Genomic DNA, 27,469 nt, shown 5'->3' with positions numbered 1-27,469 from the left:
TTATTCTTGTTTTCTACGACTGATGGGCTTTTTATTTAAATGTAATTTAATTAGAAAAAATATTTGTTTTGATTAAAGTGCACGTTTAAAAAGGAATTGGACTATGCAGGTTCGTCTCACGGAGGAAATGTGGAAATGTAAATCACACAAAAAAGAATCCTTTAGCTGGTTTCACGCAGATATATTTACAGTGAACGAAAACTTAACGACAATAAGTACAATGTGTAAATGATTGGTTTTTATCCAGTCCAGTGTTCAAACAAGTTCACCTTCTCTGGGTGTTACGGTAAGAGTCTTTGATGCACCTTTCTTAGTTTTTTGTTTTTCCATTTTCTAATCGTAAATTAATTTTTTGTTAAATTCTTGTGTAACCCTTGTGCTATCCTATGACCCCCCCCCCTTCCATTGAGGTGTTCTCCCTACCATGACAAAGGTGGATAAAGGTGGAAAGATTTCATGTAATCCATGGACACCAGTGAAGATCACAAATCATTGAAGAAAAAAGGTTCAGAGCACTGTCTAGTGGGTCTAGATGACCCAACTCCCAACGTTAAAGTGCCTAGGATAGAACAAGGGTTAAATGAATGAATGATGCTCTCACAAAAAAGCACATTTTAATTTCGTTGTGATGATAACCATAAAAAGCATCTGATCTACATGAATCCATAATAATTGTGTTTTTTTCATGTTTTTGTTGGCTACTTTCTTTTGGTCGTCATTTCACTGGAAAGACACCTTCTTAACACAGACAGGCTTTTGTTGCACACCGCCCGTCTTTGCGGGGAATCCTTTGGGTGGGAACAGGCACACCTTGACCCGCTCATTTGGTGCACTGCGTTGGGAAATGTTGAAGGTCTTTTGATGTAAGGGAGGTGCTGGTTAACAGCAGGTTAAACACGGTTTTAGAGGCTCTCCTAGTCACTTTATTCAGTTATTATTTACAGCTTCCTCCACTTGTAAAACAGCAAATGTGTTCTGTCGACTTGTAAAGGAAACTGCACGCTCATGTGTTTTTACACGGAAATAAAACTCATCGTCATAAAGGATGTGGCCCCGACGGCCAGTTTGAAAGGTTAGCATTATTACATGTTCACGATGCTGGACTTTGCTGTGCATCTCATAAATAAAAGCATTTTAGATGGCCTCAGTAAAATCCAGGACGGAGAGCCTTCAATGGCCAAGGGACTCCTCTCTTGGGGCAACGGTGTTAATCGGAGCAATAGGTCTCCTTCCTCCTGGATCAATGTCAGCACAAATTTCAGATTGCTTTCCTGATGCGCGCCAAGTTATCTGTGATTCAACTTTAATGGGATATTGAACGGAGCCGGCATTTAGGGAGCAGAGCCGTATTTCACGTTATTGACAATCAAACGCACACAACTTTTTCATTAGCATGCATTAGGAAAACAGCAAATTAATCTTGACGACACCGGCGGGGAGCATGACTGCAGTTACATAAAATCACGGTTTTCAGCATGAATGCCACTTCAGAGATTTGTAGTGCATAATTAAGAGTCCTCAGCGTGTGGGGCAAATAAGGTCACCGTGTCTCCTATTAGATGACTTGCAAATGATCACAGCTCAGGAGCACGGCGCGGTAAATTCCCGGCGCTTTTTGCCGCGCGAAAAGGCAGTAAAGCATCAGCGCAGCAAAATTAATATTTATATCCTGATTTGTGGGCCTCTGCCCCTTTAAACAAACTCATAAGACTGTAATGCATTTGCTCTGACCCTTCCACACTCACATCTCAGATGACAAAATGAGTGGTAGCAATTCAAACACGGCGTATTAAATCAGGTGACATTTCGCCGCACCTGAAGGTCAAGCGTTTTGTCAACAAGGACAGGCCCAGACTACCCGGCTGCCGACATCAGGGGACAGATTTAAAGTCCTCGTGTTGCACAAATGAGATGCAGTATCTGAAGGGGAGGGATATCCCAGGGAAGCTTGGCTTACCGGTTAATGAGGGGAAAGGGATGTGCGCCTCAAGTGTCTGCATGTGTATGCAAAGATGTAGAAGTCAAAAGCACAAACTGAAGTAAACAAGCCACTGCAGAAATGAATGAGGAGTTGTCTTCTTGCTGCTAAGCGGTTCATCAAAGTCCAGACCACCGTCTGATGGTTCAGGAGGAACAGCGTATGTGGATCCTAGACGGCTTCTCCAGAGTCGACTCCGCCTTCCCCCAAACTGCAGGGAACCTCCACAGAGACCACTGACCCAAGTCTTAGACCCATGTATGCTGGGTTGACCCGTACGGTGCTTTCTGGGTTGTCCCGGTCCATGTAGGGTCAGTGCAGGTGTGTTGCATTTCCCTTGTGGCTTGTACGGCCACTTCAAGGGACGTCATGAAAATGGGACATACCATTGTCGTGTCTGGCAAGTATTCATGAGGATACTGGAAGTTACACGTATTTATGTCGTACGCCGTCCTTACGCCACACTCTAGTCTTTGGTAAGGTGCGATTACTGGCTCCTTACTGACCGCACACAAATGCTGCACCTACGGGTCACCCACGTGACCTGTACAGGTCTGACCCTTTTTTACCTTCAGAAACCCCGTTTGCACCTGTAAGGGCAGTTGGGACTAAGGCTTTAAAGAGTGAGCCGAGAAAAACAGATGGATGCTGCAATCTGACAGTAACTACCCGTTTAGGGGCATCAAATAAGCATCTGGGGTTAAAACTGAAATGATATTGAATTAATTTCACAAAAATTAATGTTCAATTCATTTTGTTTTAATAATTGCATAACATTTGGGGGTCTGGAATTCTCTCTCTGGTCTTCAAACTATCTTAGATTTGTTTCTCCATCTTCTCATAAAGATTCATCTCACTTCCAAAACCATTTACAGCACATTTCAAACAAATTTAAATGTTGGATTGTGGTTCAAAACTATAGAAGATTGTCCTTAAGAGACCAGGGTTCATCCTCCGAATGGAATTTTGATATAATAAAAGATGTGAAATGTCTCTTTCCAAAAAAAATTCCCATGTAGATTACCAAGAATTTATCATTCAAAGCATTTTAGCATCTAAAAAACATTGCCACGGTCAAAAACATGGTGTCAAAGCCAGACCTGGAGATACTTATTCCTGCATCAGTCTCCAGTAGGTATACTGGAACGGCCTAATCACTGGCCTCCCCAAACCAGCTGTAAAACAGCTTCAGTACATCCAGAACGCTGCTGCTCGATTCCTGACCAGGAAGTGCCGTCACATCAGTTCTATGCTCAGGTCTCTGCACTGGCTTCCTGTACCTCAAAGAATAGATAGAGGAATCAGCATTTCAGTCTTATGCAGCTAAAAACTGGTACAGTGTGTGAACTGTGCTAAGGTTCAAATCTAGACTTCAACATTCCTGTTTAGCCGTGTAAATAACTGAAGGGTATTATATTATTTTCATTTTATTTTCTCTTTCCTTTCTTTTAAAGTAAATTCCATAATGATTATGTCTGTTTTTAATCGCTGCACTGTTATGTATTGTGATTTTAATGCATTTTCCTGTTTTGTGAAGCCCTTTGAATTACTTTGTGTATGAATCGTGCTATACAAATAAACTTGCCTTGCCTAAAAAGTGCTTAAAGTGCAACATTATAAAAAAAAAGTAAAAAACAAAACATGAAAACAGACCAGAGGTAGAAAATAAGCAGAGGAAATGCAGACTGGAAGGTTTTGCCGTTAGAGGTTTCAAGTCAGTGAGGAAAAACCAAAAGAGCATGTTGTGTGAAACTCTTCTTCAGCTCAGGAGTCTGGGATCAGAAAACCAAGCAACAGAGAGGCCAGACAGATGACGTGATGGGAATGGTACACTTCATTACCTGCAGAACTCACCCCTCCACCCCAGACCTGGTGATGTTCACAGCTCAGGGCAGATCGGCAGATAAACAATCATCTTAAATGAGATTTTAATTACAGCAGAGAGTTGCCGGAATCTCTGGGTTCATCTTTTACAAAAACTCCATTATTGTATCGTCACCTCAAATGTCTTGAATAAAGTGTTGTTGAACAGACTCCCCCATCAGTCGAGGCAGCTCCGGTCCTCGAGAAAAGGCTGTCGGACAAAATCCAAACACTGCTGCATGTGACTAACCAGCAGCTACGTCTAAACAGCCCCACGTCTTCACCTTTCGGCCCCTAAAGGACTTTTTTCACCTGAACATAGATTTAAACTGCTGCATCTGCTCACACATCAGTGGTCTGAGCAGAAAACCAATGCATGAAGACATTTTAGCACATGCTAGTATTTCATCTGCAGAAGCAAAAGGTGTAAAACAGCTCAGCGTCACGAGGATCTGGAAAATTGTTTCCTAAGCATTGTTGCCATTGTTAGAATGCATAAACATGTGGGGAGAAATGCATGTGATGTTGTTTCTGGGGAGTCGGCCCGCAAGGCTGCTCGGTGAATCATTACATTTACCTCCCAGGAGACAGCCAGGAGCCAAACACCGTCATCTGGGGGGGGGGGGTCTGTTCAGGTGCTCCCCAGCACAGACGTATACAGGTTTAGACAAAAAAAACAAAAAACACAACTCCCACCGTCACCACGCATTAGCGTTCAAACCTCGTTTGCATTAATAGTGGCTAACGGTAACGAGGGAAAACGTCACAGAAAGCAGGAAAACGGCAGAACAAAACCCCTGGTAGAACGGCGTTTGGCACAATGCTGTGTGTGCGACCATAAAGTTGAAAAAGCAGCAGGCCACAGCCAAGTGTGTGACATTAGACATAATTCAGAAAAAGGGCCAAATGTCCAGCCAAGCGGACAGATGAGGCCTCATGCTCAGACTGCACCAGGGGTAAATATTCACTCTGACATTTGTGCCGTATGCAATCTCCATCGGCCGAGTGTAGCCGACTGACATTTTCATCCAAGTCTCCCCGGCCGTGTTCCCGCATTCCTATTTAAAACTCAAAAGCTTTGAGTTTGTAGGCTCATTAAACCACCTAGCAGCAGATTTCTGAGATGCTCTGGACGGAAACATTAACACGTGGCCTGCAGACGACACGCTTTTGGCCATGTCAGTTTGAAATCCTGAGGTCCACCTGACTCACGTCCGTGCTTTCAAATTTAGAAACGCGTTTCACCTTCCCTCCGCTGCAAGAGCAGCAGACCTGCACCCCACTGGGGATTACAAACTTTGAATCATTTTGACACAGGAGGCGAGTTTCTCCTCATTTGGAGCTGCGTTTACCACAGAAACATACACCAAAGCTGCTTTCAGCCTTGTTTTCAGAGACTGCTCTCTGAAGCTTCTCCGTGGCACAAGAAAGGAGGCACCACCGGCTTCTAACTATTCTTTTCCTCTCGCTTTAGCATTGCTTATTTATTTCTGTTTTTATTTTTCATTACTACCCTTTGAGTTTGACATGAAATATTTCTGCAGACGAGTCCTGTTTCTGTGAAATTATCCTTGTTGCACAACTTTTCAAAACACTTTCTTTTTCTCCTCTGTACGTTTGCAGAAAGATTCAGAGTTTACTGGATGGAAACAAATTATGTTTGAAAAGAGATGATGCTATCACAACAACAGTGGTTTTGACTCTAAAGTTCCTGCTTGATTCTGTCCACCTGCATCTGCGGCGCCTCGTAACCAGACCATTGAGGGGAATGAAGAGGCACAGGCCCGCCATGAGGCCGCCTAAAAGCAGGCTCGGTTAATTTTTCAGGGGAGCATACATTAATGCATTCCCGGACTGGATGAAAAAAACTCACATTAGCAGCTGAGAAAAGGCGAGGATTCACAGCGAAGTCGGTCAAAGTCATCCGCGCACATGTCATCAGAAACAACAGATTAATTCTGAGTATTTGTCCCTTTTCATCCAAGAAAAGGTAAAGGTTTATATTAGTTTGAGTCTGATTGACAGACTGGAAATGTTCCCCAGTGCTGCTTCTCCAAACATCAGAATCCTCACATATTGCTTGATAATTTCCTTGGCCTTCAGGGTAAAGAAAGACGGTGTCTATTGATTGATTTGGGTTGAATATACGCTAAAACAAATAGATATCTTGTTCTGAAAATCAAATTCCTCACCAGCTCTGGCAGCTTTGGCAAAATGCAGCTGAGCCCAAAACACAGGCGCAGGATAATTAGTCACAGCAGGCTTGAAGTGGGAAGGGCAGGAAGCAATCGGACTGAAGGATGTATTGATCCTCTCGAGGAGGGAGGGGCACAGGAGCCATGATCAATCTTGCGAGCCAACTCTCTCAATCTACGAAGGGGCCGGCTCGTACAGAACCGTACAGAGCCGTGCTGGTGTGCAGCCACATTAGCTGTGTGTGTTACAGGTCAAGCAGAGACGAATGTTTGTGTGAATAAAAGACTCCCAGAGGTCACGGGGAGGGGGGGGACTTTATGGAGGAGTTTAACGGCGTCCCACCAGCCCAGCTGCAGATTCTCCTCATCATGCTGAGCCTCAGTGGAAGGTGAGCAGTTTGCATGTCGAGATCCCTCCAAGGACGTTCACAGCTGGCTTTCCTCTAAGCAGGTAAGAGATGAATCTGGGACCAGCCAGATGATGGAGGGTGAGTATCAGGAAGCATCAGCATTTGATTGGAGGGGGGGGGCGCCCCCTCACCTTCAGGGTCGGGCGGATCAGACATCAGGCAACCAGCTGAGCTGCAGGGATTCCCTCGACAGGAGAGTTGACAAGCTGCCGCAGACAACGGAGTCGGTCCGGAGACCCGGTCACTTTCACGCTCTGCGCCGTCCACCGGGGGGGGGGGGGGGGCATGCATGGGTGTGCTGCTAAGTGGTGTACAGAGCCCACGAGGGAAATGTGTGTCACTCTTACACTCATTTGCACATGGGCTCAGCAGATTTTCTCGCACACACACATAATCATCTAAGTGAGAATGAAAGGCTGCGCCTGAGGACACGCCGTCAGATGCTGGGATGTGTTTCTTGTCGGGACACGAAGAGCCACACGGGTGTCACATGGATCTCAGAAAGTCCACGTGAGCCGCAGTCCAGCTCTGCAGCTTTCACAAGAAAAGCTGAAAATAACACTCTCTGCTTTATGTGCCGTCGATGGAGACACCACCAGACACGTCCGCCTGAGTGGCTGCTGCTCCCGGCTCCAACCATCAGGCCTCATTACCAACACGCCGACAACCATCATCGTAAAGAATTGTAGGAAATTCACAATGTCAAATACTGAAACACCGACCACCACACGATGACGTCACGATTTTTTAGTTGTCAAAAATGTTAGTTTCAAAACTCCACATATACCAATTATAAAATATTCGGTAAAAATTACAGTACTGGTCGTTTCTTATAGGTATTTGTTTTCCTTAAGCATATTATATGTTATTCCAAAAGTGAGAAAACATCAAGAACTGGCCAAGTAGCAACTTTAATGTCCAAGCTTAAGACCACAAAACCTTCATTTCTAAAATCACCTACCCAAGCCGCTGTGGTGTTGCTAAGATGCACAGCTCCTCTGGTCACATGACTGATGGAGGAGTTCAATGCTGTGGGCTGGGGGGGGGGGGGGGGGTCTGCTCAAAACACTGGGGTAACTCATCTCATAACCAAAAATATCAAGTTCTGACGCATGAAATTGAATTTTCTTGTTTATTAATTAGTAATTGATACTTTAATAGCTGATTATAATTGATATCAGAATTGGTGATGTACAAGAATCAATACTTTGATACTTTTTACAATATTTTGACCTTCAATACTCGTATTACTAATATCATATCCAGACAGAAAAATCATGGTTCTTCCATCAGTGAAGCTTTGGCGTCATTTAAATAAGGTACGTTGGGTTGTTACGTCACTCTTCACTTTAAACCAATACCTCAATAGCCCGATTTTCTTCTCAGCCAATCATATTTCTCCTGTAAATCTATGAAAGGTCATCTCTCTGACGGTTTGCCGGCCCTCCTCCCCCCTGTTCTCCACCTGGACCCATGCTTTGGAATGGTCAGGTCTCCGACCCCCATCAGCGTCTGGGTTCTGCGGTTTATTCATCTACTGTCCAAGTTCATCCCAAACAGCCCCGAGCCGAACCGCCAAAGATTATGGACATGAGATGAACAGTTTTCTGAGCCACAAATAAATCTTTACTTCCATCCCAAAAATCTCTACTTATTGAAACTTTTTTTATGGCTTCCTGTGTCCCGTGTTTCGATACTGGCATCATTTCATCGAAGCACACATGGCTTCAAAAAAGTAAACTTCTTCGGCTTCAGCTGTTTCTCCTTGAAGCCATGACGACACACTTTCTCTAATAACTTGCACAGACGTCCTCTGGTCAACTTGAGACGAGAAGACAGACAAATAAACACGACGCGGTCATGTGACCTGAGTATGTTCGCAAAACAAACAACTTAGCAACTTGAAAAAAAAAATCCCCAAGTGTATCATCGTACACACAAACATCCTCATGGTTGCAATGGATGTATCCACATCACGGCGGCGGCCATTTTGACACCAAAGGTCGATTCAGCCTCTTTCCACTGCACTTCAGGCGAGAAGCCATAATGCAGTTTGGAGGTTATTAACACGGTGGGGAAGCAGGTAGATCTAGAGCTGCAGCCTTTCAACATTTCAGCTTTCGTTTATTTCCTGACACCAACACGGGGGTCTCTTGTTTGTGCCATATGTAATGTAAACCCCCCCCCCCCCCCCCCCCCCCCTGAATCACAGGGGTTAGAGGTAAACATGCTCTGTGGCTGACGCCAATAAACATTCAATTATCTATAAAACACACAGCAGAGGTTTCAGTGAAATGACAGACTGAAGGAGAAAAGCTCACCCAAGTTTTCCCAGATCACTTATCCCCCCCCCCCCCCCAGAGCTGTTTAGTTTTCACCATAGATATATACAAGAGTGGTCTGTGTGTGTGTGTGGGGGGGGGGGGGGGGGGGGGGGGTCTGTCCTTGCTGAAAGGAAAATCTGATAATGCAGCAGCAAACACAGCAGAGAGTAAGAGCAAACCAATTCGTCTGTTTAAAGAAAAGCCAGAGGGCTCGCCGCTCATCTGTTGGACTGGAAGAAAGAAATATTAATCTGTTTGTTCACGGCTTGTTGAATCAGCTTTATCTTGTGTGATTAATCCAAGTCAATAAGGTAAGATTTAATTATGAAGAAGAGCTTATTACCAACTTCAAATAGATCTATATTCAATTTCCCCACGTCCTCTCAAACTATGATTTGTCATGTGTGTGGTCACACAAAAAAAAAATGTTTTTGGAAAAATATTGAGGCTAAATGTGGGGATTAATTTAAACATTTGCAGGATTTAGGATTTTACTCAGATTTTGTATATATTTTTTTCATCCTTCATGCTGTTACCAAAACCAAACATCTGCTGCTTCCAGCTATAGATCAATGGAAAAGAAAACACATTACAAGAAGCCGATGGAGAACGGATGCCCCCGGAGAGCAGGAATAATGACCGATGCGTCCCGCGCTCCCCTGCGCGTTTGCAAATGCGCGCGTGTGATTAATAGAACATCACCTGCACTAATGACTTCCTCTGAGCCGATGGAAGCCCAACTATGTTCATCTCAGCTTCATTTGCAATCCATTCTACATGTTGCTCCCCTCAAAAACCGCCCGTTCTTCCTTTGTATGCGCGCCTTGCCGCGCTCCCCAACACCACTCAGACGGAGTGATTTGTCATGTGTGGAGGCAGCAAGCAGCCTGTAACAAATCTAACTGACAGCCCCAGAAAATGCAGATCACACAGCTGACAGGGAGGAAACAGCAGCTTAGGGAACTTTCCGCAGGATCTTAATCTGCCATGAAGTGTCCAAAGACAGAGCTGCAGGAGGACTGACGCGGGACAGACATCTCCTGGATGTCTGAACTCCCCGGGCCGCTAATGAATGCACTCCGGGAGGAAAAAGTGTCAGAAATGTCGCAGGATATTGCTGTCTGATGCGCTGGGAGCACATTTCGAGTCGTGTTCTCGCCCCCCGACAGAATTTTATCAAACTTTTCCGCCTCCCCAAAGGTGTCATTTTCATTTCCCTGATAAAACTGATTTTTGGTTTCCTGAGGGCCAGATCCACTGTGGAGTCATTTCTGCATGTAGATAGAAAATTTCAACATGAAAGGGGGAAATAAAAAATAAAAAAGCCAACACTTCATCAAATGAAGCATAAAAAATTGTGCGTAATTTGGTGCGTCAAATCTTTGGAAGGTGAGAAAATCGATGTTCAACATCCCTGATTAGGACCTGACATCTACACTTTATCATCACTAAAGCAATTGTACATTATTTTTCCTGCAGAGGAGGGGGGGGGGTGTTCATCTCCTGCAAGGACAGAGCCTTCAATAAACAGCGGCGCACGGAAGAAGAGATGCGCAAACTCTCCTCGTTTCACCTGATCCCTTCCCTCCCCCTCACATAAACACAAACACCCCCCTCCGACCCTCCCCTGGAAATTGTTTCATTCCCTTTTAGTCAATCTAGCTAATGCAAAAATCGTGTCTGTCAGTCTGTAAATATTTAATCTTAACAGCAGCAGGATTGAAATACAACATTGAAGAAGCATTTCTGCCCCCCCCCCCCCCCCCCCCCCCCCCGAAAGGTACAAGAGCTCAGAGAGCTCAGAGGCCGGCGCTCTGCACTGTCAGCCGGGAGGGAGAGGGAGACATGAGGAAGGCTGGGGGGTATTTTTGATGACACTTTGGTTGCCGTGCACTCTCAGCTGCTGCGTCAAAGGCGCAGTTCGCCTCGCAGTTGCGCGCACGCGCCACAGGCCATTTGTTTGCTTGTTTTGGGAGCAAACTTTGTTCTCTGACAAAACAGATTGGGGAGCAGACAGAGGTGAGGAAAAACACTGTTGCTGCTCAGAACTTGCAGGAGAAACAGGAGGTTGAGCCACACGCGCGCACGCAGAGCTGCGCGCTCCTCTCCACGGAGGAGCAGCAACAGCTTTTTTCCTCAAAAGTCCTTTGACTTCACGCTGGAGTTTTGAGCCCCTTCAGAAATCCATCAAAACTTCCCCTAAAGCAGCCGAATGAGCATCCCCTGAAAACTTTTGGAACTCACCACAGAAAAGTCCTCCGCCGAGCAGTTCTGTCCGCTGAAATTGCAGCTCATGAGCATCTCCTCCAGCTGATGCCCCGTCCTGTTAAAGATGTCCTGCATGTCAGGAGCGGGGTACATCAGGTCCGTGGGCTTGTGTCCGTCCCTGTTCTTGGGAGGCAGACCTGTCAGGTTGGCGAGGTGGTAGATGTCAGCATCGGTGAGCGCGGAGAAGCGAAAGCGGTTGATGTTGCAGATGGTCACGGCGGGAAAAACCATCTCAGGGGTGGCTTCCTCGTTCAGAGCCGTCACATGAGGGTGCTCCAGGTAGGAGATGGCACATTTGGCCGCGTGGTACAGAAACAAGGCGAGGGAAGTCAAAAAGGCGAGAGCCCAGAGAGTCTGCCGGATGCCGAGGCGACCAGAGACGAAGATGTGGTTAATCCCATGGAGGGAGCAGGAGTTTGCAAACCCCGCCAAGTCCTTGGCCGGAGGTGCGCAGCTCTCCTCGATCAGGCTCTCCTTGTCTCCATCCTGTTTGCTTTTCTGCTTCTCATCCTCCTCTGCAAATTTGATTTTGCAAACAAATTCGATAGGCATGGGGGCAGCCAGGTCTGCGTTTGGGGGTTCCTCTCTGACGGCAGCTTCCAGCCTCGGACTCCTTCCCTCCTGCTCGCTTGGCTTCGGTCCTCCGAGCGGGAAAAACAACTCTGGGAAGAAGAAGAGAGAGAGGAGAGAGTTTGCTGCTGCACCGCTGCTGCCTGCGCGGAGACTGATGCTGCGCCTGCTGCTGCTGCTGCGTCTGCGCCCGCCGCTGCTGCGCCTGCGCCTGCAGGGATCAGCCCGTCTTTTTTAGCGGCAGCACATCTGTCTGAAAACGACAACAGAGGAGCTCTGCAGCGCCGCGGATGCTGTGTTTGGAGATGCGCTAAAATAAGACGAGACTTCTTCATATTTCATGAGGAGGAACGTTTGGGATTATTTCCTCTTCACTGACGCAAGTCACAACTTCTCCGGTCATCCCAGCGCCTCCCACAGACCCCCCCCCCCCCCCCCCATCCAATTGTTCTCACTTTTTGACCTGCGTGCAGATGGAGCCAGAGGTTACTCTGCCAAACATCAGCGGCCTGATGTGATCTGCGGGAGGTCACCGCATGTTAATGCGGCCCCGAACAAGCTCCCGCGAGAGAACATCTAATTGAAATAATAATGAGGCGCGGGGGAGAAGGGGGGGGGGGGATCGAGCAACACGCTGGCGATCAATCTTGTCTCTGCAACAACAACTACAAAAAATGAAGAATAAAAAGATAAGAGCATCGATCTGTCACCTTTTGCATGGTGGATGGGAAAATGAAAATGCAATCCCCTCTTTGCATTTTCGTTTTAATTATGAAACAGAATAAGCGGTTTTAAAGTAGAAAAAAAGGAAAAAGCATTTTGAAGGATTTATGTTTCATGTTATTTTTGAGTCATTTGAAGTTACATTGTGAAAATGAAAAAGCATTTCTGTTAATCCATTTTAATGATCAAATTAGACATTTCTATTTTAATTTTGCTACACATTTACCTGAGAACTTTAAAAAAAATGAAATGTCAAATACCATTTTCTTTATCATAATTAAGTGACAGAATGAGCGGTGTTGAAGAAGAAAAAGAAAAAACGGCGGATTCCTTTTGTGTCACAGAAATGCTTCCATTCACACCCGCAAAGGGCCCGGACCTCTGAAGGAAAGTGGCCCCTAAAAATCATTATTACCCCCCCCCAAAGAAAATTGAGAAGCTCTCAATCAGTGGTCCCAACCTTTATAACGCCACGGACTGGTGTGACGTCACGAAAAGTCATCACGGACCGGTCTTTAAGATGCGGCGGATGATTATCAGCAACGCGATGATGGAGCAGGAACGGAGACGTGTCAAGAGGAACTCTGAGCTTTTATTTTTTCACGCAAGACATTGTACATCGCACAGGTGTCATCATCCTCTCCCTTTCCTCACTCATGGTGCAAAAAAGAAGTACTGTCTATGAAATGCAGCTCTCTTTTTTTGGGAGTTTAAGGCTCCTCTTCTGTCTCCTGGCAAAGAAACTTTCCAAAAACGTTTGTTTTTTACTCATTTTGGTAAATCCTGGGTTTTACTTTAGCGGTAACCTATCACGTGGCAGAGAAGAGCGCCTTGGCCTGCGTCAAGAGTAACAGACGGATGGAACAGAGAATCGGGCAATTTTTCAAAATAAAACATCTCTCAGATTTCAAAATAAATAAAACGGAAGTCATGCAAGTTATTTATTCTGTGTGGCACGGTACCAAATGACCCACAGACCGGTACCGGTCCGTGGCCCAGGGGTTGGGGACCGCTGGTTTAGATGACTCATCTATTGCTTATCGATCCACGCGTGATTTCCCAGCCTCTTCTCCACGGCAGAATTGCGTTGATGGAGGCAGAGAGGTCGGAGATTGTCAGAAGTGAAGCCTGCTTGTTTTAGCGGCGCCTCTGGCAGCAACTGTGGCCTGTTAACCAAAGTGTTTTATGTAGTCATTCCCAGAGGATACTGAGGCTTATGTTACAGGGGGCGGGGTACTCAGAGTCCATTCAGTGTCTAAATACCCCATGTGAATAAAGAAAACACACATCTGCAGGAGGAAAAGCGTTCAAGGGCTGGGTGGCTTCATATTAGTTTGTCAAAGCCAATTACTGTCTGAACGTAGAAACCCATTTTATGTTTGATGCTGTGAAACTGCAGGAAAAAATGGATTAAGTTCCCCCGACCTTCACCTTATTTTTGACACTATGATAAGTGTCTCATTTCAGACGACCCCCCCCCCCCCCCCCCCCCCCCGGGGTTTTCTCCCCCTTCATATTCACAAACCAGGTGAGGATGGAAATGTTTTCGGAAATAAGAGAAAAAGCTTCTGAACTACTCGAAAATAAGGAACGACCAGGAGGACGGGACAGAAAATGTCCATCAGACAAAAGCATTCTCTTCCTGGTTCTTTCAGATTACCATCTTTTTAATTTAGAATTTGTAAATCATTCAACAAAAAACAAGATGGTTGTTATTACAATGTCTAAATTCCTAACTTCTTCTTTTGTTGATGAAAACGTGCCTCTTCTGAGATGTTGTTTTTATCAGGTTGTTCATGTAAAACTAAACTTTTTCCAAACAACATGTGGACCAAACTGTCCAACTGGAGGTCACCTGATGAGCTCTCAATAGTTGTTTTTTTTAAACTTGTGCGACATGTCTGTGACCGTAGAAGGTTTTAGCTCAGAGTTCCTGCAGACATGAAGCTGCATCTGTTCCATGAAGGAAAAACTGTCAAGTTTTTACATTTTACCTAAACAGAGTGAACATCTCCAGCTGTATATTTATGGGACTGAATGCTGGGAACAAAAATGAAGCAGCTGGTTTCAACAGATAGTTTGCTGTATTTAACTGATAGGAAAACTCCCCCGCAGTCTTTTCAGTTACATAGGCATCAATTCTGATTCAAAATAAACAAAAACAGACTGTGGATTTTCAAATGTACTTATAAAAACATGCAGACCAACAATAGACATTATAGGAAGGAAAACTGGTTGATTTTAATACTGCATTAAAGATCAAATCAAATGATGAAGAATCTTGAAATTATTAATTAAATAAATGACTTATAACTAAAGTAGGAGAGAGGAGGCTGAGACCAAAAAATGCAAAAAGAAAAAAAAGGTTGATGGCAGCAACACTAAATAAATAAATAAAAAGAGTCAAGAAGCTGTAGGAAAAGACATTTTTACCATAAATAAAACACCTGGTAGAACAACTCCAGTCTAATTAGGCTAATTGGGAAAAGGTCAGAGCAACATCAGGGATGAAAAAAAAAGAGAAAAAAAAGAGTTGTGGAGAAATACAGCAGGGGTGAATTATGTGTATAAACACTTTTTACAATTAAGAAAATGTTATTTTAGAGTAATTTTCCTGAGTGCACATTTGCAAACACTTCAGAATCTCATCTTGGGTATAATCAGCCGTTCCCGTCACCATGGAGATCATGATGGACATCCCACCATCAGGAGGAAGAGCGGAGAGAGAGAGAGAGAGAGAGGAGGACTTCAGGGAGGTTCAGCACTCAGCAGAAGCTGAACTTTGAGGGTTTTCAGAAAAAGAAAGCAATCTCCTGGTGTCCTTTAACGGCGCTCCATGTGAGGAGACGACATCGTCTTCAACACCACAAAGGACACTGGAGTGCTCCACGTCTGAACGCTGAGGCGCCGGTGGATGCACACGTGGCTAAGAGCAAAACCATGAAGATCTGTGCAGCAGCGGCATGTTTTCCACGTGCAAACACAGGATGTATAGCTGACTTTAAGAACCAAATCATCCAAACTTCCTGTCTGTTTCCACCAGATGAAACAAAGTAGTGAAAAGAGAAGCATTTCTTTGACTCATCACCCTAAATACCACACGACCAATAAAGCCTCTCTGGTTTCCCTGAGGGGCGCAGCCTTCATTAAAGCCATAAAGAAGTCGTTAAAATCAAATCTATTCATCTCACTGGGTCTAAATCTATTTTGGAGCGCATTTTTACACCAAATCTTTTTGTCTGCAGCAACAAACTACAACAAGTTATGGCAACGAAGAGACGAGAATACGAAGGCTCTGTCTTTACATGGTAATTCTCTAAAAGTTTCAGACATAAATATGTTTTTCTAAAATAAATAGTACAGTTTTTACAGAAAATTGAGATCATTTTATAACTAAACACTTCAACTATTTCTGGGGTGGGGGGCCAAGGTTAAAGAAAATGTACAAAAGTCTGGTTTTTAGACGTTCACAGTGTTTTGCCAGGTTTTAGGTTCTCTTTGATCCAAACTGCTCTCAAAATTGGCTCAGTCAAGAATTTTCTGTCTAGGATCTAAAACAAAGATGGGCAAACTACGAAAATACAAACCATTTGTTTAGAACAAGCAAAAACAGACTTATTGTCCAGCATTCAGTATGAAGTCATAATCTAGCCACAGGGGTTGCAAGCCAGTTGCCTCTGTGCCGGTCCCAAGCCCGGATAAATAGAGAGGGTTGCGTCAGGAAGGGCATCCGGCGTAAAAATTGCCAAAATAACCATGCGAATCATCCACAACACTTTAGACATACCGGATCGGTCGAGGCCCGGGTTAACAACGACCGCCACCGATGCTGTTAACCTACAGGGTGTCGGTGGAAATTTGACTACTGTTGGTCGAAGAAAGAGGGGAGGCAGAAGGGCCCGTGGCCAGAGAGAGAAGGGAAAAGGCAGGAACATAGGTTTGAGAATAGGGACTCTTAACGTTGGCACAATGACAGGGAAAGGCAGAGAGCTGGCAGACATGATGGAGAGAAGGAAGGTAGATGTACTGTGTGTGCAGGAGACAAGGTGGAAGGGCAGCAAGGCACGTAGTATTGGAGGAGGATACAAACTGTTCTATCATGGTGTTGATAGGAAGAGAAACGGGGTAGGAGTGATTCTGAAGGGGGAGTTTGTAAACAGTGTTCTAGAGGTGAAAAGAGTCTCAGACAGGATGATGAGCTTAAAGTTAGAAATCGAAGGGGTGATGGTGAATGTAGTCAGTGGGTATGCGCCACAGGTTGGCTGTGAGCTAGAAGTGAAGGAGAGATTCTGGAGTGAGTTGGATGAGGTCATCGAGAGTATCCCCAGAGGAGAGAGAGTTGTTATTGGAGCAGACTTTAATGGGCATGTTGGTGAGGGCAACAGAGGTGATGAGGAGGTGATGGGCAGGTTTGGTGTGAAGGAAAGGAATCTGGAGGGACAGATGGTGGTGGACTTTGCAAAGAGGATGGAAATGGCTGTAGTCAACACTTACTTCCAGAAGAGAGAGGAACATAGAGTGACATACAGAAGTGGAGGTAGGAGTACCCAGGTGGACTACATCCTATGTAGACGAGGTCATTTGAGAGAGGTTATTGACTGCAAAGTGGTGGTAGGAGAGAGTGTAGCCAGACAGCACCGCATGGTGGTGTGTAAGATGACTCTGGAGGTCAGGAAGAAGAAGAGAGGGAAAACAGAAAAGAAGACCAAGTGGTGGAAGCTACAGAATGAAGAAACTTGTGAGGAATTTAGGCAGAAGTTGAGACAGGTCCTGGGTGGTCAGGATGAGCTTCCAGATGACTGGGAAACTACAGCAGAAACTATCAGGGAAACAGGTAGGAAGGTGCTAGGTGTGTCATCCGGAAAGAGGAAAGACGGTAAAGAGACTTGGTGGTGGAATGAGGAAGTACAGGAATGCGTCCAGAGGAAGAGGTTGGCTAAAAGGAAGTGGGATGTAGAAAGGACTGAGGAAGGTAGACATGAGTACAAGGAAGCGCAGCGTAGAGTGAAGAGAGAGGTGGCAAAGGCCAAACAGAAGGCTTACGATGAGCTATATGACAGGTTAGACACAAAGGAAGGAGAGAAGGACTTGTACAGGCTAGCCAGACAGAGAGACAGAGATGGGAAGGACGTGCAACAGATAAGGGTGATTAAGGACAGAGATGGAAAGGTGCTAACAACCCAAGAGAGTGTACAGAAAAGATGGAAGGAGTATTTTGAGGAGCTGATGAACGAGGAAAATGACAGGGAAAGAAGGGAGGAAGATGTGGTTGTTGTGGAGCAGGAAGTAGCAGAGATTGGAAAGGATGAGGTTAGGAAGGCTCTGAAAAGGATGAAGAGCGGAAAGGCCGTTGGTCCTGATGACGTTCCTGTGGAGGTATGGAAGTGCTTAGGAGAGGCAGCAGTGGAATTTCTAACAAGGTTGTTCAATAGGATTCTAGAGAGTGAGAAGATGCCTGAGGAATGGAGGAGAAGCGTTCTGGTTCCGATCTTTAAGAACAAGGGTGACACGCAGAACTGCAGCAACTATAGAGGAATAAAGTTGATGAGCCACACAATGAAGCTGTGGGAAAGAGTAGTGGAAGCCAGGCTTAGGAAGAAGGTGGAGATTTGTGAGCAGCAGTATGGTTTCATGCCCCGTAAGAGCACCACTGATGCCATTTTTGCTTTGAGAATGTTGATGGAAAAGTACAGAGAAGGTCAGAAGGAGCTGCATTGTGTGTTCGTAGATTTAGAGAAGGCGTATGACAGGGTGCCGAGGGAGGAGCTGTGGTACTGTATGAGGTCGTCTGGAGTGGCAGAGAAGTATGTCAGAGTAGTTCAGGACATGTATGAGAGAAGTATGACGGTGGTGAGATGTGCTGTAGGTCAGACAGAGGAGTTCAAGGTGGAGGTGGGACTACACCAAGGATCAGCTTTGAGTCCTTTTTTGTTTGCTATGCTGATGGACAGGCTGACAGATGAGGTAAGACAGGAATCTCCCTGGACAATGATGTTTGCGGATGACATTGTAATTTGCAGTGAGAGTAGAGAGCAGGTGGAGGAACAGCTAGAGAGGTGGAGGTTTGCTCTGGAAAGAAGAGGCATGAAGGTCAGTCGTAGTAAGACAGAATACATGTGTCTGAACGAGAGGGATCAAGGTAGAAGCGTTAGGTTACAGGGGGCTGAGGTGAAGAAGGTGCAGGAGTTTAAGTACTTGGGGTCAACAGTTCAGTGTGATGGGGAGTGTGGAAAAGAGGTGAAGAGGCGAGTGCAGGCAGGTTGGAGCGGTTGGAGGAAAGTGTCAGGAGTGTTGTGTGACAGAAGAGTGCCAGCAAGACTCAAAGGAAAGGTGTACAAGACAGTGGTGAGACCAGCTCTGCTCTATGGGTTAGAGACGGTAGCAGTGAGACAGAGACAAGAGGCTGAGATGGAGGTAGCGGAGATGAAGATGTTGAGGTTCTCCTTAGGAGTGACCAGGTTAGACAGGATAAGGAACGAGTACATCAGAGGGACGGCTCATGTTGCCTGTGTTAGCGACAAAGTCAGAGAAGCCAGACTGAGATGGTTTGGACATGTTCAGAGGAGGGACAGTGGATACATTGGTAGAAGGATGTTGGAGATGGAGCTGCCTGGCAGGAGGGCAAGAGGACGGCCAAAGAGGAGATATATGGATGTCTTAACAGAGGACATGAAGTTGGCTAATGTTAGGGCAGAAGATGTCCATGATAGAGTGAGGTGGAAAAGGATGATTCGCTGTGGCGACCCCTGATGGGAAAAGCCGAAAGAGAAAGAAGATTCAGTATGAAGTCATTCCAACAGCTTTATCATTTTCTCTGCTTCAGTTGGACTCTTCTTCCTAAATTGTGATGTCAGATTTGAAAATGGCATTTGCTTGATCAAATCTTTTTACTACTTTCTAGTGATTTTCTTCTTCAGGTTGTTTCTTCCAGCCTCTTTAATCTCTCTATCATCATTAACCTTTCCCTCACTGTCAGATCTGTGTTTTCAGGTCTGCTTTTCTTCTTGTTAAGGCTTTTTGGTTCATATTTGTATTGATTTGTGTGTGGGGTTTGTGGATTTCAGCTCCGTCCTTTCACCAGGTCTTGTTTTCTGTTTGCTCATAATTGCTCTCACCTGGGTTAGGTTGTCGCCGCTCCGTCTTGTTAATTTCCCCCTCGGTGAATTGGTTCCTCCTCCAGTTTCGGTTGTTTAACACTTTTGCTGTCGTTTCCTTGTCATGTTTTTCTGCCGTTGATTTGTGTCTCTGTGTGTTTTGAGTTTTAACTCTTTGGCTTTAGCAGCTGTTGTTGCTGCAGTTTCAGAATGCTGAATGAAAACTCTTTGGATTTTCAGATTTTCAGACTTTCTCGGCTGGATGGTGAGGATCTTTGGGGGAAGTTTTCTGTTTGAATCACTGCTCACCTGCTCCATGTGCTCAGCTGTTTCCTCAGCTGTTTCTGTTTGTGTTGATGACCTTCAGTGTGTCCGTGGTCTTCGGCTCGTCCTGCTTCTCTGTGGTTCATAGGTTTTACTTTGGCTTTGTTTTCGTGATCTCCTGCATTTTGGATCCAAAGTCACAACCTCTGACAGCTTGTTTGATTCTGCAGACCTTAAAATTAAAAAAACAACAACATTTTAAATCATTTCTGCAGCCATTGGTCGTGTGTCTGTCAGGAAAGCCAACAGAAAATTGCTTTGTGTCACAAGTTTGGTTTTCTCTGAGGCACCAACGTTGTTTTTCAGCAGCAGCATAAAGTTGGATTCTAGCATTATGACTCCAAAGGAATGGTTGTCAAGTAGAAGCAAACATGAATCATCCAAATAATGACAAGTCTAAAAAAAACAATCTGATTACGGAAAAGTGTGTATATATATTCTCATAGATGACAAACGGTTACCGTCTGATGGGATTTTTAACTTTCTTCCCGAATTTCTCAAATCAGCTTTGATTCTGATGATGCGTGTCTGCAGTAACTATTGACTGGTTGCTGTCAATCACAATTCAATAAGCGGTGTCCAAAACAGAATAACTTAAATAACAGAAGAAAGAGCTAAGGGGAAAAACTGGTTTCAGGAAAATAAGTTGTTTCTGAATTGGGAAAAAACAAAGTTTGTGATTTTTACTCATCGCCAAAACAGATGAAAATTTAACACTAAATAGTGATGAGGTTAAGATTTGTAAAGTGACAGAAATCAAATGTCTTGTGTTTACGTTGGATGAAAAGTTCAAATGGAAATCTCAGCTTAATTATTTAAAAAAGAAGATTAGTAAAAATATTGGAATTCTTTATAAAGTAAAAGATCTATTTAACAGTCAATCCTTATGTCTGTCATATTTTATTTTACCGGATTTTAGTGACTTCTGCCTCGATTTTTGGGGAAAAACATATTCTGTCTATATAAAGCTTTTGTTTCACTTCTGAATCAACAAAAAAGGCAGCAGAGAACACAAATAACCTGTTTGCTGAAGTTCTCAGATTTAGTTGACTTAAAGACTTTAATATTTATGTTAAAAACCAGATTAAAAACTCTCCCAAACATCTTCCAATTCATTTATTTTCTTGTGTTTCAGAAGACGATATAGGAGGAAATATAATTTCACCCACAAGCTTGAGACAGTCATAGTTTATGAAGTCAATCTCTGAAACTCACTGAACACTGCATTGGAAGAAACTACAAAGATAATTACATTCAAAAAAGTTTAAAGATGAGATATTAGATAGATGCAAGCAGAGAAATGAACTAGGACATACACAAATGTACGCTGGAGACCCAGATGGGTTAGGGAGGGGATAGAAAGAATTGTTTCTATTGTTATTAATGTTGCCTTTGTGCACATTTCTGTCATTTTGTTCCAACTGCTCAACCCTACTGTTATATGTTGTAAAACGGCATGAACATTCATTCATGGCTAAACATCAGCATTTGCTGTTGTGTTGCGTTGAGTTACTAAATGAAAACGTTCAAACATGTGTCATGACATCTAAACATAAACAGATAGAACATATGTTCTTTAAAGTGTGCAGGCTAATTGGTTTTCTGAATAGAAATATAAAGATGAATCAAAAAGAAATCAAATAGTGAATTAAATTATGTCATAACCTTAAGAAATGGAATTGAATCCAAAGAGGAACATTAAAAAAATGTTTTTGTATGGATGGGATTCTCTCGTCATTCCGGCTGGATTCTGCTTCAGCGCACAGGAACGTCATGAATTTAGTGGTTTTTGTCCAACACGCAACAGAAAAAAAGATGTTTTCAAAGGCAGAAGTGCTGTGCCTGCTTTCCAACTACAAAAGAGAAAGTGGAAGAAATTATAGTCTTGATTAAACTCCCAAAGTAGAAAAAACTGTGGTCTACCTTTTTCAGATTTACTGCAGGTGAGCTCAGCCTGTAGATGTGCACGCGTGTGACTTGAAAGGCATGAATGTGATGAAAACAAACAAAGAGGACTTGCAGGAAGCTGCTGCCTCCTCAGCAGTATCACAGGCAGGTTTGTGTGGTCCACAGGAAAACCAGCTCTGCAGAAACCAGCTCGGGAAATGTCAGATTTGCATAAAAGTCTGAAAATAGTGTTTTTCTTGTTTCTTTACATGTTTCATATTTGAAGGGTGGTTGTTGAGGCTTCAGACAGAGCACTCTTATTTATTCCTTTTCCTTTGGGGGGAGAAAAAAAGGATGAGTCCCTTTAGGACTCGTCCAGGAGGTCATCAAAGACACAAAAGAAGCTTGAAAGACGAGCAGGCCTCATTTGACTATGTATGCTTCAGACTCAGAAGTCAGGGACAGACTTTAGGACAAACATGGATCCAGGAGCATCATCCACAAAACCAATGCACAAAGATTCAGAGGACTGATGAGACCAAAGAGGAACTTTCTGGAACGTCTGTGCCCCGTCTCAACTCAAACTTCTTTCAAACATGGTGGTGGTAGTGTGATGGTTTGGGGAAGATCTAGGTGACTGAAAATAAAACGATACAATTCTGCATTCTTCCTCAATATGTTGAAGGAGTTCTAAAAGGATTCAAGTCCAGATAAACTCCTCAAAATGTGTCTGATTTTTTAAAAACAAACCATTTTTTTATTCTCAACTATAAAGAGAAACCCACTAAATGATTTTAGTTTTTGCCCCCAATAAAGCCAATTATTGGGCATTATTACGGGGCAACCATGATTCACCAGACAACAGGCTTTTCCCCCTGACATGTTTGATATTTGCATAACATTTTAAAGTTTTCCCCATGATGCTGTACTTGTCTTTATAGAGAGAAGCCCTCTGGGGGGAAAATACCACAACAAATTGGTCAAAGAGCAAATGAGGGATGAACGTTTTCCTTCCCTCAAGGTGAACAAGCAAAACTCTCATTCAGCAGAAGAAGTCTGGACATCTTGTTCAGCTTTGACTGTTGATCCTGTTGCGGAACCAACTGGATCCAGGGGAAGAGTTCAGGACACTTGCCATCCATGAAAAACTTATTCAGGGATTCATTTAAGTGTTTCTAATTTTTACCGCTAGTTTTGCTATAAGTGGAAGTGTTGTGTAGTATTGGTGAAAGTGAAAGGTTTGCAATTTTTACAGAGACGCAGTGTGACGCGTGGAAACATTCATGAACGTTTCTCTTCAGGAAAAAACTCACAATGGTGTAAAGAAATGTGAGTTTTGAAAAGCTGTGATCATGAAATAGCTAAACCCCACTAAACCACCTTTCTATTCGGCATTCCCAATTGTTACCAACTCAGCAACTTTGTCTTCATAGTAAAGTTTTCAGACATTTTTAACCCATTCACAAAAACAATCGATACCATTTTTCTTTTTATTAGCAAACATCTTTTTGCAGCAGCCTGTGACTCAGCCCCTCCCACATCCTGAAGATGGGAAGCGGTGGGATTTTCTGCTCCTTTGGTACAAAATGCTGGAGAAAAGTTCACTTCTGGAATCTAAAAAGGTTTATAAAAGCTCTGCAAATTCAGACTTCAATCATTTCTACCTTGATGTGTTTAAGCAAAAAGTTCCATCTAATTCTGATCATTTTTGTCAACACTGAATTATTATAAGAAGATTTACATTAACTCTTCGGTCTGCCATATAGTTTTCTAGCAGAAAAGAAGCCATTTTACCTGTTTTAAACACATGCATGTCTTTGGGAGTTTAGTTTTTTTCACAACGACAACATTAAAAGAATTCTGAGCCAAACTGAACTGAACCTTACTGCACATTAGAAATTATTGATCTTCTTCTGGGTAAAAGATGAGCTTCTGTTTTCCTAATTCAAATATCAACCCTGGCCTTAAATAACAAACATCTTGGAAACATTTCAAGATCGATCTGCATTTATTTTTCTCTCTGGCTGGACTTGTGTTTGAAAACAGCCACAGAAAAATCTGCCATCGGAGAAGATCGGCCTCTCCGTCTCTGATGAGAATCAGAGGAATATTCCACACGTCGTCCAGAACTGTGGCCAAAAATTCTAGTCTTTGATTTCTGAAGCTTAGAGAAATCTTCCACTGGTCTTTCAATCATTAAGGTGCCTTTGGCAAACTCCCAGGCTATTGTGTTTTTTTATTAGGAAGCTGCCCGAGTCTGCTTTACAACAAAGACCTGATTTGTGGTGTGCTGCCTTCATGGTTGCCCCCCTGCGAGGGTCTCACGCCTCCAAAGCAGGAACCAGGATCTCCTTCAATACCAAATAGTTTTTTTCTAAATGAAGTTGGTTTAAATCCAGGACTGTTTGGGTTTCAGTCTGTTTTAACCCCTGTTCTGTCCTAGGCACTTTAACATTGGGAGTTGGGTCATCTAGACCCACTAGACCAGGGGTCGGGAACCTTTTTTGCCGAGAGAGCCATAAACGCCACATATTTTTAAATGTAATTTCCAAAGAGCCAGACAATAATGTAGTGTCCCTTTCCCACACTGAGGCACGGAGACTTAACCTCTTTTAAGGTTCTTTATTCTGGTTACTGCAGACCGTAACAAACGCCGTACAATTAATTCAGCAGCTCCTAATCTCTCCCGCCGAGACGAGAGCGCTTCTCCCAAATTTATGTTCACCTGCTCCCGCTCCAGCCCTCCCATTTCCCTTATTTGGCCAATAGCTGAACCCCATTGGTCCAAATTACCTAACAGGCTGAGCGACAGAACTGAGGGCCAATCAGATCTCTGCTTGATGCGTTCCAGAACTCCAGAACTTTTAACGCGGCCCAACAGACAAGTTAAACTCAGTCCGCGACAATATGTTTAAAACTAAATATACAAATGAATGTGTGCATTTGATGTAATTTCAACATTTTTAAAGTACAATAAGTCTGTGGATTCTTTTTAATAACATTGTTATGCTGTTGCTAATAAATGATGAGTATTTCTCGTGGTAGTTTTGCTGATGGTCTAGTCTGGTTGATACGTGGTGAGTTTCTGCTTCATGCAGGCGTTGAGACTTTAAACGTGATCTTAGGTTGGTCTGAATGTTCTGTAGATGTGACAAAGACTGCTCACATGCAGACGGGGAGCCAGACACACACTCACACGCTGCAGTGAGTGACGGGCAGCGGGTTTTACGTTTTTACAATCCCTGCGCGATTCACCTGCTGCCGGTCCCCACAACACCTCAGCCCCACCCTCTGCTTTCTTCTTCACACATCCCGTCCCCACAACTGCGCGCTCTTTCTCAGAGACGGGAGCGCGCAGTTTTAGCCACGGCAATTCACAGGTTTCCAGCTGGTACAAACTCTGTGAAATAATAGATAATAGTAACTGATAGCGCTGGCGCAGATTTCTCTCTCTAAGCACCGCTACTACTGCGCGCCTCTGGCATCGCATCGCGCCGAGGACTGGTCTAATGAAAAAAAAAAAAAAAAGTATAATTAAAGATTTGTCTGCGAGCCACATGTGACCATCAAAAGAGCCATATATGGCTCGCGAGCCATAGGTTCCCGACCCCTGGACTAGACAGTGCTCTGAACCTTTTTTCTTCAATGATTTGTGATCTTCACTGGTGTCCATGGATTACATGAAATCTTTCCACCTTTATCCACCTTTGTCATGGTAGGGAGAACACGTCAATGTAAGGGGGGGGGTCACCTAAGATAGCACAAGGGTTAATGGGGAGGTGACCCATTAGTGCTGAGGTCTTACAGGTTAGCAGACCTCTACAATGACCCCTGTCAGGAACTGCTGGGGGAGGACCCGAAATGTAGGAGACCAGGCATGGCGACAGAAAGTAAAACATTTAACATACAAACTGAAACATGACCAAACTATGGGGAGAAACAAGAAGAGTAGAAAAGAGCAGATGACCTGACAAGGATGAAAAGAAACCCAGACATTTAAATAGCCAGAGGGCAATTAACAGACCTGAAGGCAGCTGTGGACCAAAACCTGAATCTGGTGTGACTGACAAAAAGGAAACCAAAAACATGACCAAGAACCACCAAACCAAACCACAGAATCTTTACAACCCCCATATCTGATTAAGCTTTGTCTAAAAGTCGATTATATAAACGGATAGTTATAATTGTACATTTGAAAGAATACCACAAAAAAAAACACAAAAAACAAAAGGATTTTATTTCGGCTCAAAGGTGATGATGGGACGACCCTCACGGTAAAACCTTACCGAGTTAGAGGCTAAAAACTGGAAAATAAACGTCTTCGACTATATTAATTATTATTGGCTGTGCAAACTGAGGCTGAGGGATATGGGCCATGAATAAAGTCTACAATTTGTTCACACCTAATTCAATTTACAATTTTAATCCCTTTTTTGTCTTCCCCCCTTTACTTTTATAAACAAAATTACATTTGCAAACACTTCAGACAGAATATATGTCACAAAGACTCTTTTATGTCAGCACCTTCTTTGGGAGCTGACCTTAATTCAAGGTAGAACTGAATAAAAGTTGAACAAACCGAACTAGTTCTACAGAACTGAAGAACAGAAACTCTCCTATAGCTAGCTGCCATTTTAATGTTTCAAGACACGAGTGGGTTGACCTCAACTCAACTCACTCAACTCAACTTTATTTATAAAGCACTTTAAACAGAGCAAGGTTCACCAAAGTGCTGAACAATACAAAAATTAATAAAAGCACATGAAAATATAAAGCATAAAACACATAAAATAGGTCCGGATTCCAACTCAGTTAAAAGCCAAAGTGAAAAAATATGTTTTAAGAGCAGATTTAAAAAAACTGAGTGAGTTTATCTGTCTGAGGTACAGGGGCAATTCGTTCCAGATTTTTGGTCCGAAGACCGAGAAGGCTCGGTCACCCCTCAGTTTTCTCCTGGTCTTCGAGACGACCAGCTGTGTCTGATTGGTTGACCTAAGGGAGCGGGGGGGAGTGTACACCTGAATCAGGTCAGACAGATATTTTGGAGCGAGTCCATGGAGACATTTAAAAACAAATAGGAGAATTTTAAAATCAATGCGTAAGCGAACTGGGAGCCAGTGAAGAGATGCTAAAATGGGAGTGATATGTTCTTGTTTCCGTGTATCAGTTAGAAGACGGGCAGCAGCATTTTGGACTAACTGCAAACGAGCAAGTAATTTCTGGGAAAGCCCAACATAGAGAGCATTACAGTAGTCCAAACGTGTTGAAATAAAAGCATGGATTAAAATCTCAAAGTCATGGTGAGAGAGGAGAGGTTTAATTTTGGCCAGTTGTCTCAGGTGAAAAAAGCTGGATTTCACCACTGAGTTTATATGAGCATTAAAAGTTAAATTGCTATCCAGTTTCACACCTAGACTTGTTGCTGTCTGTTTCAGGTGATCATTTAAAACGCCTAAGTCGACATGTGCCTTAGAGACATCACTTGGACCAAATAGCAGAACCTGATCAACGGAAGCTCAAGAAAGCATGATACTGAGAAAACAAATCCAAATTTTACCCAAAACAAGTCTTCTTAAACGGTAATTTCAAATAAAGGAAAATCATCTATTCATTGCCAAACACATATTTATTTATTTATTTATTATTTATATCTAACACATATTTGTTTATTAATTAATTAATTAATTAATTATCAATTTATATATCTATTTATTTATCTATTTATCTATTTATTTATTTATACTTGTTCACCAACGAGCCGATACTCATTAACAGGCTAGAATCATAGATTGAAATCACAGAATTTTCATATAGAACTTATATCAAATAAATG

At 43.5% G+C, this 27,469-nt stretch overlaps 1 protein-coding gene across 2 annotated transcripts in view; it reads right to left on the bottom strand.

Annotated features, from left to right (window-relative positions):
* The window catches only part of asic4a (acid-sensing (proton-gated) ion channel family member 4a), a 121,847-nt gene extending 102,005 nt beyond the window's left edge, over positions 1-19,842 (bottom strand). Inside the window, exons 1-2 of one of the 2 annotated variants that reach the window (XM_023950706.2) lie at positions 19,447-19,842; positions 11,015-11,700 (exon numbers count right to left, since the gene is read on the bottom strand). In XM_023950706.2, the coding sequence (XP_023806474.1) occupies positions 11,015-11,590 (576 nt within the window). In that variant the 5' untranslated portion in view covers positions 11,591-11,700; positions 19,447-19,842. Of the gene's footprint in view, positions 1-11,014; positions 12,008-19,446 lie in introns of those variants that run through there. The other variant, XM_078939218.1, reaches the window with a different exon arrangement.
* Between the last annotated feature and the right edge of the window lie 7,627 nt (positions 19,843-27,469).

Source organism: Oryzias latipes, chromosome 21 (assembly GCF_053564925.1).
Source record: "Oryzias latipes strain Hd-rR chromosome 21, Olatipes_Hd-rR_3.1".
Lineage (NCBI taxonomy): Eukaryota > Metazoa > Chordata > Actinopteri > Beloniformes > Adrianichthyidae > Oryzias > Oryzias latipes.
The sequence above is the reverse complement of the archived record's forward strand: the minus strand, read 5'-3'. Positions and strand labels throughout refer to the sequence as shown.